At 29.0% G+C, this 15,709-nt stretch overlaps 1 protein-coding gene across 1 annotated transcript in view; it reads right to left on the bottom strand.

Annotated features, from left to right (window-relative positions):
* Positions 1–806: 806 nt before the first annotated feature.
* The window catches only part of Frl (formin-like protein), a 29,767-nt gene continuing 14,864 nt past the window's right edge, over positions 807–15,709 (bottom strand). The window contains exons 7-17 of the mRNA XM_018540259.1: positions 14,869–14,945; positions 14,245–14,560; positions 13,942–14,058; positions 12,807–13,047; positions 12,437–12,711; positions 11,612–11,879; positions 11,399–11,526; positions 10,876–11,320; positions 10,419–10,693; positions 9,995–10,108; positions 807–1,058 (exon numbers count right to left, since the gene is read on the bottom strand). Coding sequence (XP_018395761.1) covers positions 846–1,058; positions 9,995–10,108; positions 10,419–10,693; positions 10,876–11,320; positions 11,399–11,526; positions 11,612–11,879; positions 12,437–12,711; positions 12,807–13,047; positions 13,942–14,058; positions 14,245–14,560; positions 14,869–14,945 — 2,469 coding nt within the window. The 3' untranslated portion in view covers positions 807–845. The remainder of the gene's footprint in view (positions 1,059–9,994; positions 10,109–10,418; positions 10,694–10,875; positions 11,321–11,398; positions 11,527–11,611; positions 11,880–12,436; positions 12,712–12,806; positions 13,048–13,941; positions 14,059–14,244; positions 14,561–14,868; positions 14,946–15,709) is intronic.

Here is a 15,709-nt window from a genome sequence, read left to right as displayed (position 1 = left end):
ATTAATTTAATTAACGGAAACATTGATATGAAAATTATAAATATTTTCAACATATATAACAATCAACAACAATTAAGTTTACATAGTTCAACGTTTACATATCTCGTATATATGTTAAAAAAAGTGAAAAAAAAGATAATAGTGCAATTAAGTTATAAATAAATGTAACGTCAGGAAATGTTGACAAAAATATAATTACTTAAATGCGTAAAAAGTGCCTTAATTAATATAATATTATGCTAACATGAAAAGTACTTATTATTAGATATCTTTAATTGTGAGATTCACATATGAATTATGCATAAAAGGATAAATATGTAAAATATCGTGCATTTATGAATATCATTTTGTGGTAGATTTTCGCAAACGCGCGATATTTTTATAAATACCACATTCGAAAAATGTTATATCCAAAAACTGTTTAAATTTCAAATTTATACTATTGCATTTTTAGCACCACTATTCACAATTCGAGCACACAAGCTTCTTCTAATTGTACGTATTAAATATCGTCGTCCTACAATTCTTTGTATACTCATAACAAAGTATATTTGTAAAAGACTTCCAAAAATTGAAAGAATGTACAAGTGTATATTCAGTTGTGCAAAAGCTATTAATATTTTCAAAAGTATTCTCAAACTATTGGTGCTTCTTTACTGAGATTTCCATCGCAGTTATATAAAATTAAAGAACATATTCTGTAACTTTTAACGACTGTAACTGCAGCTATAATAGGTAAGAGTTGCAGAATAAGCTCCTAAATTGTAATGAAGTTTCATTATTTTACAAGGCAAAATTCTCTTCAGTGAAAAATCTTTGAAACGCGTATCGGTAATGTAAAAAAGTTAGAGTTCAAGCTCTTCAGCAGTGCGCGAGAGTCTATGATTATCGATACGTCGTCGTTGGCTACGTCTTACAGCATCCGCTCTGCGATATGGTTCGGATCTGAGACCAAGAAGAATATCCTCTAGAGCACCATTATACACTTCGTCTTGTTGCAGCAACTTTTTCTCTTGCACTAATCGTGTCTTATTCTTCAATTCGTTTATAACAGCATCCTAATAAAATGTAACAGAATGTTAATTATAACAAAAATTTTTTTTAATATTTATATAAAAGCTCTATATTTATAATAGTTATTACAACATATTGAGTAATATGTATATATACACATACACGGTACGCACACACACGTATACAATAAATACATATCAAATTAAACGGGTCTAACTGAATTCTATTGCAAACCAGTAGTCATTTAGAAAAATTACACAGGCCTATAAAAAAAAAGGTATTCTGTATTGATGTATGTCAGATTCATATTCAGCGATTAAAAATACATAGAATAGCTAGGTTTCCATCCCAGTACAGAATACTTTTTTAAAACTAATACGAGAACAGGGCTACGAGCCTGAGATTCATCAAAATCTTTAATTCTATTAATTATAATACTTTTAGAATACTTTTTTTTGTAGGCCTGTGTTAGAAACGAAGAGATATACATAATTTTTACATGATCAAAAATCAGAAGTTGGCCACCGCAGGGCCAAAACTTTATAAACCAAAATAATTAATATAATTTGTAAAATAATTTTGTTATATTATACATTGGTATACTCATTAGAACAAATGCTCTTTACAACTTTATTACATCAAAATATTTACTTTAACGTGCAAAAATTATGTATATTTGCTAACATAGATAAATTTTTCTAAATGATCATTGTACCTACAATACAGTTTAGTTAGAACTGTTTAATTTGATACTATAGGTATTTATTATAGTACACTACCTCTTTACGAGATAAAAAGGGGTATACAATACCGGAACACTCTGTGTATGTATACACAATTTTGTGTGTGTGTGTGTGTGTGTGTGTGTGTGTGTGTGTGTGTGTGTGTGTGTGAGTGTGTGAGTGTGTGTGTGTGTGTGCGTGCGTGCGTGCGTGCGTGCGTGCGCGCAGGGTGTATTATTTTAATTAACACACTAAAATATCTCTTTAATATTCCATTTTGGAGAAAAATATTTCAGACAGAAGTTATATGGTTTCGAGTGGGACATAAGACGGTGCTACTGGTTTGATCTTGAAAAATTTGAAGCTTAAGTCTTATTATAATATAATAAGACTTAAAGACTCTAACAGCTTACTTCGAGAGCTTTCAAAAACGCTATATACACTACACAAAAAAATTAAAGGATCACTTATTCCACCGTGCAAAAATAGGTAAATTTCGAAACAGAATAACTTCGTAAAAAATCATCGTATCGAGATTTTTAAAAAGGCATTTTAAAGCTTGAAATCTCTACTTTTCAGACTTGTACTTAAAAATATCGTATTACTGATATTTTATAAAGTTACACAAACATAAATGAAGATTCATCAGATCTCAAAATTTTTTACGAAATTTGCGAAGTTCTACGGGGCAATTTAAAAATTGAGGATGACCTTTATTACGTAACCTTCAAACAATTTTCCAAAGTCAAACTAATAACATCATTTATGTCCCCCTCCAAACTATATAACTTTTGTCTGAAACATTTTTCTTTAAAATGTACTATTCAAGAGATATTTTAGTGCGTTAATTAAAATGATACACTCTGTACATACATCATACACACGCACGCACGCATACATGTACACACACATCGAAATTCGTGAATCAAAATACCACAATAAGAAAGCTTTCGAAAAATTAAGTAAGAAAGTTATTTGTAAATTTTTATTTTAAGCAACAGAAGTTTGTGCACTAATAAGGGTTTAAATATGATCAATTACGAATTGCGCGTTTATAATGCTATAAAACTAATACTAGCGCTCGCGCAATTCGTAGATAGGTAACCGTTTAAACGTAATCTGTAATTGACTATATTTGAATCTTTACATCTTATAAACTTATTGCTTGAAATAAGTAAAAATGTAACTTTCTTTTTTAATTTTTTAAAAACTTTCTCGATACTTAAATTCGCACATATTTTATAGAACATCTTGATACATTTTATAAATATATAAGATGCTTAAAATCATCTATCATCCCTATATATTGGAAACGGTTAAAAATTATGAAAAACCACGAAATACGTGTTCATTTATTTAAAGAGGCTGTTCTTTTAAAGAGATTACTTCTGAGGGGGTTGCCGCAGGAAGCCTCAATTCAAAATGGAATTCTTCATATTGTATCATATCATTTGAAAAGGCATTAAAAAAAAGAAAATTTTTAATGTGGAGGTAGATATTTTGACCTATTCGGAAGTTATTCAGTGTCAAACTTTGAAAAATTATATTTATCCTTACGGGGAGACCTATCAATCTCTGTATTAAAAAAAAATTTTTTTTTTTATGCCCTTTTATACACAATGCTACAATATACAGGGTTCTATTTGAAATTTTTGAGTTACATAGGTCCACCCTGGGGCATCCCGTTAGGAAGGGCAATCTCCTTAACTTTTTTAGTTAGAGAAGCCCCTTGAAATTATAGAACATGTACAATTGTAAATATTTTATGATTTTTCATATTTCTAAACTGTCTCCAAAATATAAAAAAGTGATAACAGATTTTATAGGCACTCTGTATATAACTTATAAATTATACAGGATGTTTTCTTGGATCAAACTGTCAAATTTAAAATGTGAATTGAAGATATCAACATAAACAAAATTTTCTTCTGGAAGTTGCTTGCAAACACTTCGTTTAAGAAATATTAATTTCTTACAGAGGAAAATTTTATTTGTTTTGAAGTTCTAAATTTATATTTTACATTTGATAGTTTAATCTGGAAATTCTTTGTATGTTATATATTGATTAAGAAATTTAAGAAAATGCAAGATTTACTAAAATTATAATATCAAATTAAGAAAAATTTAACACAATAATTATTTGTATGCAACTTGAGTTATTCACTAATATGATACCTATATGAAACCTTATAGCAAAGTAAAGCGATGATAGAAGAATTCTCTCAGGCAACATCAATACGAGTTAAAACATGCAAATGCATACTTTGAATGTTATTAATGACTAACAGACCTGATATAATGAATATAAATATATACAAAATATTCAATTGTAATCAATAATGATATAAATAACATACATGTATATTAAATCAAATATAATATGTAATACCTATACGAGCCAACGCAGGATATATGTGTGTGAAATACATTTTATTTATTTAAAAAACAAGATATGTATACGTTTCGACTCTAGTTTCGGGTCCTCTTCAGTACAAAAAAGTTGAAACCTAATTATATACGTCTCATTTTGAAGATTGTGTCCAATCTTGTGGGATACTGTATATCAATTTGGCAAAATTACTATAAAGAAAAACGGAAGTTTGTAAATTCTTTTAAATGAGCGAATCTCAAATAATTTATGTCACTTACATAAAGTAATGATTCAAAAAAAACCTGAGTATTCTGTCATTAAATTGGTAAATTCACTGTATAAAGAATATAATTGTAAATTAATCGTTAGACACTTAATGTATAGAATTTTTCATAACTTACATAAAATAGAAGATTGAAATAAAGTTGACAGTTCGGACTAACAAAAACAGTAATGAAATATTTAATACTTACCAAAGTCAGAAGTGAAAAAGCAAAATATATACATAACTTGAAACAAAGATAGGCTATAATAATTTCATAATTAAAAATAATTGTAATAAAAAGAAAAAACAAAAGTCGGACGATTTTTTTGTACTGAAAAAGATCCGAAACTAGGGTCGAAACGTATACATGTATGTACATGTATACATTTTGTTTTTTAAATAAATAAAATTGTATTTCACACACGTATATCCTGGCTCATATATATGTATAGGCATTACATATTATATCTGATTTACTCTTTCGAACCTGTGATTAATAATTATTATATATATTAAACTTCTTATTTTTATTTATATATAAGATATAAATAATATATAAATTAATTTAGATATATTTTTTACTTATATAAAGTTGCAAATAATTATATATAAACAAGATATTTAATATTATATATCGTTTATAAATTAAATATATTTTACATTCCACAGCTCAACATAAAAATTATTTTTTCTCTCCAAAGTGCCGTAATTCATATCCCGAAGATTTTTTCGCGCTGAACACACCATTGTTAGAACTTGCATAACATATTAGGATTTTATTATAAATTAAGATAAAATAGTATTTTTGACTGCACTGTCAATTTATTTTCATCAAATTATTATGGCCAATTAGAATTTGGGGGAGCAGTTTGAGGGGACTATGTATATTAGTATATATTAATTAGTATATAAATTCACACGAAATTATATATAATCAATTAAAGCTAGACACTGTTATAAGCTTCGTATTCGTATTAGTTATGTTCTTATATTAACGGTATTTAGTATTGAATATTGTGTGTTTTTATAAGTGTTTTAGAACGATCTCATGATTTTATTTCATGCAAATTCTCTTTATTTACAAATGGCATTCAAAGAAACTTCAATGTGTAATTTCTTGCTTATGGCATCATGATTCCATTATGTACATATCAGGCATCAGAAGCCTTAATTTATTCAAAATCCTGACATGATACGCAAATTCTGATGACGGCATTGTGTTCAGCACGAAAATTTTAGAATACGTACTATAATACTTCGGAGAGAATACAATGTTGAATCGTGTCGTTTATCTTTCCTCTCAAACCCTATAAATGTATGAATTTATGTAGGTGTATGTGTGTGGGCGTACGTTTAATTTCTTGTACACTTAACACAAATTTCTTTTAAATAGTAATAATTATTGTAAATATTGTTCACGATAAAAGTAATAATATAGGTAATTACTTTTACTTGGATTATTATGTCTTTAATTTTCAAATAATAAACTTAAATAAAAATAAAATTAAATAAATTTATAAACTAATATACGTTACAATCAGCTATATTGTCTTCTGCTGTTATCCTGATTTTTTTAAATAATAACTCGCAAAATATTAAATCAATGCAAAAGTTTGTGCTCGATTTATCATTCAAAATTAATAATAAATAATAAAAAAAACTTTTGCACTGACTTAATATAATTATAGATGAGACTATTCATGAGTGTACGTGAATGTTTGCTGTACTTATTGCTAATTAATGATTGATATTATCAAGAAAAAAAAATAGAATTTAAATTTAAAAAAAAATTTTTTTTTAACTGTCATGAATACCAATAAAATTCAATAAAAATCCCACAATTTCATGAATAAAAAAGAAATTAAAATAATAAGAAAGAAAAAAATGCTATAAAAATTTCAGACCTTTGCAAACAATAAATATCTTGGTAATGTGATATGTGTGTAAATATTAAAAATCATATGTTAATAGAAGGGAGTGAGAGGGACTTACATGTTATGAATTGTTTCTACATTGTTATGTTATGAACTCCAGTTCATTAAGATGGCGGTGTAACAGACTCTTGTTCGAGTTACAGCAAAATTTCGGTGACTTTAAATCCAAATAAATATGTAACAAATAAAAAAAAACAGGTGTTTATAAAATATATGTTTAAAAAATGGAATAACTCTAAAAGGCACGCTCAAAATAATCAATGTAAAATCGTTTATAATTCCTATAAAACGCCATGCTACATCACAACATGCAACAAATTAATATCCTCTCTTTATATGATATTAATTTTTTGAGTAATCACTTATTCACTTCACTCTTTCATATGCACACATACGTATATGAAAATATTTATAATTGTAATAATTTTAATAAAGATTATGAATCAAACTATGATATGAAATTATAGTAGAGTTACTTTGAACCTCTAAATATGAGAGTATCAAAAAGTATAATTTATTTATTTCTGTAAGTTAATAATTATTCTGTAAGTGTATAATTATAATATTACATTAAAATTACCACTTTTCGACCGCTTGTATCTCCAGAACGGCTTGACCGATTTTTAAATTTTTTTAGCTCAAATTACTCGTGGCGATGCCGCCTTTCAGGACATATAACGTTCGATTCAAAATTTTTTATATTTTAGTAGTTATGCACCCCCCAAATATGGACTTTGGCGTGCTTAAACATTTTAATGTGCTTAAATGGAATTTTCCTTTCTATAATATTTTCTTTTATACTCAAAGCAGTGTATCCAAACTTTTGGACTGGAGGACGTTTCCATTATGTTTATTTTACATATAATGGAATATTTCGAAAAATATAAAAAGATAGAAACAATATTTCAGATAAAAGGAGCACAATATTAGTAAAATTAAAAAAAACACAATTTTTCGAGATTATATGGAAGTTATCATTTTGTTTAATAAAAGGATTTTTTTAACATAATATGATTTCTTTAAATATTCTGCATAAAAACTATTAAAATAAGCTATAAAAAATCAATAATTTATGACATTTTATACTAAGCATATTTTGACGTAAAATATTAAATATCTTGTAAACTATTAATTTTTTAATAATCATACCTTAATTATATTATAAACAGAATAATGAGATGAATCAATTGGTGCAGAGATAACAAAGTTGCTTTAAAAAAAATATATATGTAGAAAAAATGAATAATTTGTTAAATGAGCAATTTTGTGAGTGTGTGCGTGTGCGCGTGCGTGCGTGTGTCATAACCAACGGAAATTATAATTATACAACTATAAAATAACAAAACTTAATAAGTAAAAATTTATTTAATGAAAAGAAAAATATCCAAATAATAGTAAGATATAGATACATTTTGAACTTTTTTAATAAAGTAACACATCAGCAAATATACATCAGTAAAAAATATATAGTAATAGAAGAAGACTTACAATGGAATACAATCAATTGATCCCCTCCAATTTTAATAAGTTTTAGATATGTTAAAATGTAGATAAAAATAAGAGATACATTTTTTAAATACGTGCTGAGTCGCACGTATTTAAGAAGGTAAAAATCTTCCTTAATAAAAAATCAGATTTTTCTTTCAGAGTACATATCGCTGAAACTATGAGATAGAGAAGAATGTTTTAAATAAAAGTTAAATAATTTCAAGAATATATTGTATAATTCCATTCCACATTCAATAGCGCAACATCCCAAAGCGGAATAGAGTCTACCTTATGAGATATCCATAACGATAGATTTTGCAGAATTAGGGGAGGGGGGTTATTAGTTTTATTTCATTTTATCATTGTTTACCGATTGTCAGGGAGAAGATAAATATATTATAGTTTTCGTCCATCTTTATTGTATTAAAGCGATCTCATCATTTTCGTTTTATCAAAATTGTCTATACAATGTTACAAATTACACAAAACAAAAATTAACATGTCATTTCTCGCTTCTAACGTCACTATTTAATATGGCTGTGATGACTACGCAAGAGCATTAACATATCCAAAGTTTATTGAAATCGGAGATCAGTTGGTTGTGTTCCCTTATTAATTACACTAGTTTACAGCAAAAAATTACTTTGAACCGGACTACGTGTGTCTTATAGATTTTTGGATGCTGAAAACGATGCCGCAAGCAAACAAATTCTAACACGTCAGATTTCTGAGATAAATGAGGTTTAATACTTAAAAAAATGATTAGATTTCGCTCGTTTTTTTACAATGTAAAGTATAAAGAAAAAGCGATCTAAATCGAGCAATAAGATTTTTTTATAAAATAAATTTCTAGTTTACAATGTTAATACAACATAAAAATATAAAATATAAAAAAATATAATGTAAAAATAATATCGAACGTTTCGGAATTCACGGGTCCTTCTTCAGCGTTCTTATCGTTGTTACAATGTCATAGAGATGAAAGCATAATGTTGCGGTCTAAGCGACATGGTGTGGTACAATTTGTTCAAAGAAATTGATTCTTCTGTTTTTGTGTGAATGTGGGAATTGTGTGTAAAGTAAGAAATTCATTGTCGTCAATATAATATAAAAGTAGTCAAGAATAAGACAAAGATGAGTCATTTAAATGTAAATTGTCAATTATTGTCTATTATTGTCAATTTTTGTAATACGTCAATTAATTAATTATTTGATTCATGGTGATAAATGTTCGAAAAAAATTCTAAAATGTAGTCTGAGACACGAGAAAAAGTTTTATAATATTGAATATCATGCCCCCATTGTTTATTTAAAAAATGTTAAACAATTAGCGACCGCATCGGCCACAGGTCACACACATGGTGATAGACGTTCGTAGAAAATTCTAAAATGTAGTCTAAGACACGAGAAAACCGAAAAGCTACATAATTTTGAACATCGCGCCCCCATTGTAGCAAAAGTTCCGATTAGAGAACCAAAGTCCAATGACTATGACCCTGACATATGTTGTCAAGGTCATGACCCTGACTGTCCTCCAATAAGTTAGTCGTGCTAATAATCGTTCATAACATGGCTAAAAAATAAGGTATTGAAATTTAAAAAATGCATTTTATAGGGGATGAACAATACATTCGTATAACTCCTGATCGAAATTTCAAGATAACGTTAACCTTCTTTATAAAAAAAAAAAAGTCAAATATCGCAAAAAATCATTTTTTAAGTATTAAACCTCAATTATCTTGGAAATTTGTTGTGCTAGGATTTTTTCGTTTGCGGCATCGTATGCAGCACCTAAAAATCTATAAGACACATCTAGTCCGGTTCAAAGTAATCAAAAAAAAATTTTTTGTAAACTAGTGTTATTTTCAAAGAACATTACAGTGTCCAGGTGAGACACAAATGTGTATTTATAATACAATAATTAATATTTAACCTTTTTATAAAATGTTCGTTTTAAAAAGGAAGAACAATACGTATTTTTTGCAATAATAATAATAACGTATTTACAAATAAAAAATACGTATATTAAAATAGTGTTTTTAAAATGATACACTAGAACACATGCTAGGTATTAACACATGCTAGATATTAACCATTAAATAAAAAAGATTTAAGCGCTTTGACTTCATTCATAAGCTTAGATAAGAGTTAATACATATATATAAGAATTTTACAAAATTAATACATTAAAGGCACATACCTGTTGTTTCTTTTGGTTTAATTTGTTACGTTTTATAACTTCTTCGGAAGTGTTTAAAGCTTCTGCTGCAGCAGCCTCTAATCTACGACGCTGTTCATTTTCTTGATCCGCTGCCTGTAAATACATTTTATTATTCAATTTATGCAATAATAAATGATTTATTAAGACCGTATAACGGTTGAAACTGAAACTTAGATACTTATAAATAATTCTATGTGAATTTATGTACTATATTTGTAGTCTTAGCATATACATTCACATGGAATTATTTATGAAGCACCTAAGATTCAGCTTCGACTATTATAAGCATTATTTCTTGTTGTGTATTCAATTTGTATATTCAATATATGCTATTGCGCTTTCAACAAAACTAGAGTATATATTAAAAATTGTGATATCTATTAGAATGTAATTACTAATATACCTTAAATGCTCTCGCGAATCTAACAAGAAGAGAGAAGAAAGTGTTGGCATCAGCCTGCCTCGGGCTTTCTCCAAAAAATTCAACACATTCTCGGAATGTTTCACCAGCAGTACGTGCATCAAGTTTTAAACGGCGTAATTTCTCCTCAGAATTATTCAAAAAATCGCGCAATACCGTATTATGTTTCTCTTTGCCACGTAACTCAAACTCTTTTCGCACAAGATCCATTCCTTTCTCCAGCTCATGAACATCAGTCGTTATATTCTCTAGTGAAACTGAAATTGTTATATGTATATGTACAGTTGTGCAATATAAATAAAATTAATGGAACATTTTAAATCAGAACAGAATGTAAATCGAATTTTATACTAAACGCTGTTTCATTAACTTATTTTTACATATAATTTATAATTAAATATGAAAATTCCTATATTATAACTAGTCAAATAAGATATACCTGTTGCAGCTTTGTCGATGTACATCAACTCTGATTCAAAATTAGTAAGTTCTGGAAACTTGATGCGTATCGTGGCAACGATGTAATGCAAAAGGCACATCCTTTTATCAGTCGATTTTGTATCTAATAATGTATCTAAGCTTTGCAATTTGAAGCCATATGCAGGGCCTCGTTTGCTACTATTTAGGTAGTTACCAAAGGCAAGAATAATTTCTAATACTGATCTTAATTTCTTTGAACTCTTAACCGAACTGGATGCAGATATCACAGCATGTATTTGTGGCGTAATGAGATGTAAATTGTCAAAAAAGTTTCCTATGTAGTTCATAATTGACAACTTGGTAGATATTCTTTCGACTTTACCAAGTTGCATCAAAAATTTATCTTCTTCAGTCAACAAGTTGATATTCTTCTTTTCTATAATATATTCGCGGTAAGCCTTAATCTGAAATTAATTTATGTTATTGATGTTGTAAATATTTTAATAACGATAATATTTATATTAAATACAAAACAAACGTACTTCTTGATCCGTAGGCACCATACGTTGCAATAATTCTACATTTTCAAGCGAAAGGATTTTTAAGTCGAGAGCATTTACCGCCATTATTACTTTTTCGATTGGCATTTCCATTTTTCGGCGCGATATAGCTAAAATTGGAAAAAAGTGAGAAAAGAGCGAAAAGTTTATTTCTATATATCACATATTATCTCATGATAAATGAGATTTATTTACCAATATTTCGTAATCTTGTGTGCTCTAAAAGCGATACGTTTTCGGATTTCTTGAATCGTTTACTCGGAAAGTTTTGAAGTCCATCGATTTCACTGTTACCGTTGGCTACGTGTCCACTCATACCGATCTTAAATCGCTCTTCAAAGTCAGAAAAGTCGATTTGATTATGCAAACGATCGTCATCCAACTCATTGAAGATGGTACCCCGTACTTGATTAGGTTTCAGAGCAATCCAATTAAGTGTCGGAAGCTTGTACTTTGTTTGAACCTAGGAAGAACGTAATCTTATATTAAGTCAAAGTAATAATCAGAAAAAAAAACAATGAAACAATATTATTTCTTGCAATAAAATGACGTTGATAGCATATAGAAGAAATCAAGATCATTAAGGTGAGTTCTAAATAATTACTATATTAAGAGATCATATAAAATATAGTATCACACTGGACGGCTAAAACATTAATTGCGCATAAAAATTGCGCTTAATATAACAAATTATATACGAGAGCAAGTCAATAAGTTCTTAGAAAATCTGTCAGAGGGCACAGTGTTATGTCACATTACTTTTTGACAAGTAGAATCTTTCAGCTGATTACTGTCAAATTTTGAGCGGAATTCATCGAGAGGTTTTAATTCTATAGACAATTAAAGTGAACATTAAATATTTAAATTATTTAAAAAATTAACAATATTTATAATAGATAAAACGTTCCTTTATATACACAAGTGTAAAATTGACAGATATGATAAAATTAGATACATGTTCAACATTGATTAGTCAAGTGTTAATGCAATATAGAAACGCGAAATTAATGAAATATATACTTTTCGTTTGATAGTCATTGCTCCATTAGGTGCTTGCATCATGCCGGCAGGTGGTGGAGGTATCGGAACAGTTGGTAGTAACTTATGATCTCCCAGAGAAAGAGGTGCCATAGGAGGCGGCGGCGGGCACGGTGGAGGAGGTGGAGGTGGTGGCACAGGAGCCGCTGGAAGCGCTTCATGCGATGTTGGTGACGGTGTCGAGGCAAACATCTCTGACGTAATATTATCCGAATTATTTAGAGGACTTGTTGCGGTGCCATTTCGTAGACTAGCGGCTGAAAGATCGATAGGCATTTACACAAGATTTCGTTTTATGCCATCTATTAGTAATATACATACATATAAATACTTTGATCTAATTGTAAGATACCTGATGAGCCCTTCGTAAGTGTTCCCGTGAGAGTTTCCAGTTCGATAATTTTGTTCTCCAGGACACTCTGTCTTCGGGCAGAATCCTGCCTCTGTCTCTTCAAAGCTGTGAGTTCTTCCTCCACTGATCTACGCGTTTCTAAAGCCTCGGCATAATCCATTTTGATCGCACCTAACTCCGTCTCCAATTCCGCCAATTTTGCTAATGACTCTCTTTCTAATTCTGCCATACGATCATGTGCCTGCGTAAAACTCAATCAATTATATATATATATATATACATCAATTATATATATTTATATATATACACACACATATAAGGTGAGGCATTTTAATCGCCTCAAGCGAATATCTCAGAAACTAAGCGAGATACAAGAAAAAGTTTTATATGACGGTTGTAGGTTTTCTTGGAGAAAAGAAGGTGAAAATAACAGATTTTGGATAAGATAGGGTACACTACCAGGATCAGGTCAAGGTCAACATGAATATTTTAAACCGAACCATATCATCTCGAGATGTGCTATAAGAATATGCAATGAAAAATGGGGTGTTCCATTAAAAAAAATTAATGTGACCTTAACCTGATCGTGGCGACGTCACCCAAGATCAAACGGATATGATCAGTAAATAGATCTTTTTGAATTCTACAACTTTTGTCTGAAACACTTTTCTGTAATACTTATACTTTCCCTGATATTCAAGTGTTCCGGAACTTTTTAGACACTCTGTATATAATTATATAGATTAACGAATAACGACTTTGCTTTACAATAAAGCATTAAAATTGTCAATTTAAAAAATTGCAAAGCAATGTCGAAACATCATAATAACTACGTCAAAGAATAAAAATCATCGAACACTTCAATATTTAGTTGGGTACTTAAATCGTGAGTCGGAAATTAAAATTAAAATGTTAAAAGATTACCGTATAACTATTGTACTTTAATAAAAATAATTAACTAACTATTGTACTCTAAAAATAATTAATTACATATACATTAGTATGTGTATAAACAACAATAGTTAAATAAGTTCTAGTGCCTTTTATAAAAAGTTGTTTCTGTAAATTAGATTTTATGTTTAGCCCATTTTTACTTTCCTAGTGGTTCTATATAGAAAAAGTTTATATTGCTTACATGACCCAGTTCATCTTCTAATTCCGCTACTTTTTCCAATGCCGCAGTCTTTGTCTCACTGTCCTCCATCAAGGCAGCTACATCAAATACGTTATCTAAATACGCTGAGATTTGAACCTAAAAACAAGAGAAAACGTATAATAATTCGGTAAAAATGTAGATCAGGAGAGCCCCCAAATATATAAATATTTGTATACTTTTAGGACATTCTATGAATACTTTAAAAAATTCTGTGCTGTATGTAAAATTTTATATTAATAATTTAATTATATTAATGAATTTTTACGCACTTAATTTACTGACCTGTAGATCTTCGCTCTCTGTGTGTCTGAGCTTCTCAAGATACTCGTCTAAACCAAGCTTCGTGAATTCATACTGTAGATGCACTCTGAAGTTCATGTCTTCTACCGAATGCACTACAATATTAACAAATTGCATACAAGCAACCATAAACTCTATATGGAAGCTGTCATACTGAGTAAAATATTCCATAAGCGTCGTAAATCTTCTCCTTTCGGTACACATCTCTTTAAAGTTATCAAACGCTGACAAAATGATCTCATGGCCACCCTTCACTAGACAAATTGCAGCGAGGAGTTCCAATACTAAAGCTTTCGTCCTGAAAAAGAGTGATACATTTATTGTAATAGCTAAATCATGGGATTATTTATTACACAAAACAATGTAATATACAGAGGATCTGTTAAGTTTTGACAAAGCTTGGATGCAAGTAGAACGGTTTAAGTTGTAAAGAACACTAATTGTAAGTCAAAAATTCCTGTATTATTTTGAAATTATCACAATAATTTATGAGAAATTAATAAGTAAATATCGTCAACTTGGAGGTATTATATACGAATATATTCGTTTAAAATCATCAATCTACGTAATATGAGATATAATAGTAACAGATAATACATGACTTACCTCAAACTTTTGTGGATTAAGCTCAACGCAATGCAATTAATAGCTTCTCTGTGTTGAATAACCATGTTAAATCCATACTGTGAAAAATCAATGTAAATATATTCACATTTTTGAAATACATAATTATTTAAAAATTGTGCTCTTGATTGCAGATAACGGTTATAAAAATATATAAAAAAATTTTTTAGAGAATACATAAACAATTTCTGTTATACGTACATCGTTTCCATATAATTTGCAGATTAAATCATTATGTTTAAAAAAATTAATATCTTGGATACCACAGATTGAAAATCTTGTGTTATTTTCAATGCAGAATAAAGAATCTTTAAAATCGAAATATTTTAAGACATTAAAGAGTTGTTCCTTGTTTTATAGTGAAAATAGGTTGACAAGTGAACAACAAGCACGCGCCGGCCCTGAGCGCCAGAGATCAGAGCGCTTATTCGTTAACTTCAACCTACTCTCCTCTCCTGCAAAAACTACTTATCAGACGCAATTTTGCAAAAGAAAAAAATTGTTTTTTTAGCGTAAAGTATGACATCTTGTACTTCGCCGGCGCGAATTTGAAAACACCCTGTATAAATTCACATAGAATTATTGAAGCCATTCAATATTTTCATTGTAGAAATTTTTTTCCATCTCTTATAGTTTCAATGACATTTGCACCGAAAGAGGAAAAAATCGACCTTTTTCGAAGAGAAAAAGGTTTCACACCTTCAAAGTGACTTAGGGCACATATAAAAAAAAATACGTTATGCAAAAATTATAAAAATTTACGCTTATAATGTACGGGACTCGTTTTTCTAATTACAACGATATAAACATATTAAAATAATAA

This window comes from Cyphomyrmex costatus, unplaced genomic scaffold (genome assembly GCF_001594065.2).
Source record: "Cyphomyrmex costatus isolate MS0001 unplaced genomic scaffold, Ccosl1.0 scaffold24, whole genome shotgun sequence".
Taxonomy (NCBI): Eukaryota; Metazoa; Arthropoda; class Insecta; order Hymenoptera; family Formicidae; genus Cyphomyrmex; species Cyphomyrmex costatus.
Note: the sequence above shows the minus strand (reverse complement) of the source record. Positions and strands in the feature narration are given on the sequence as shown.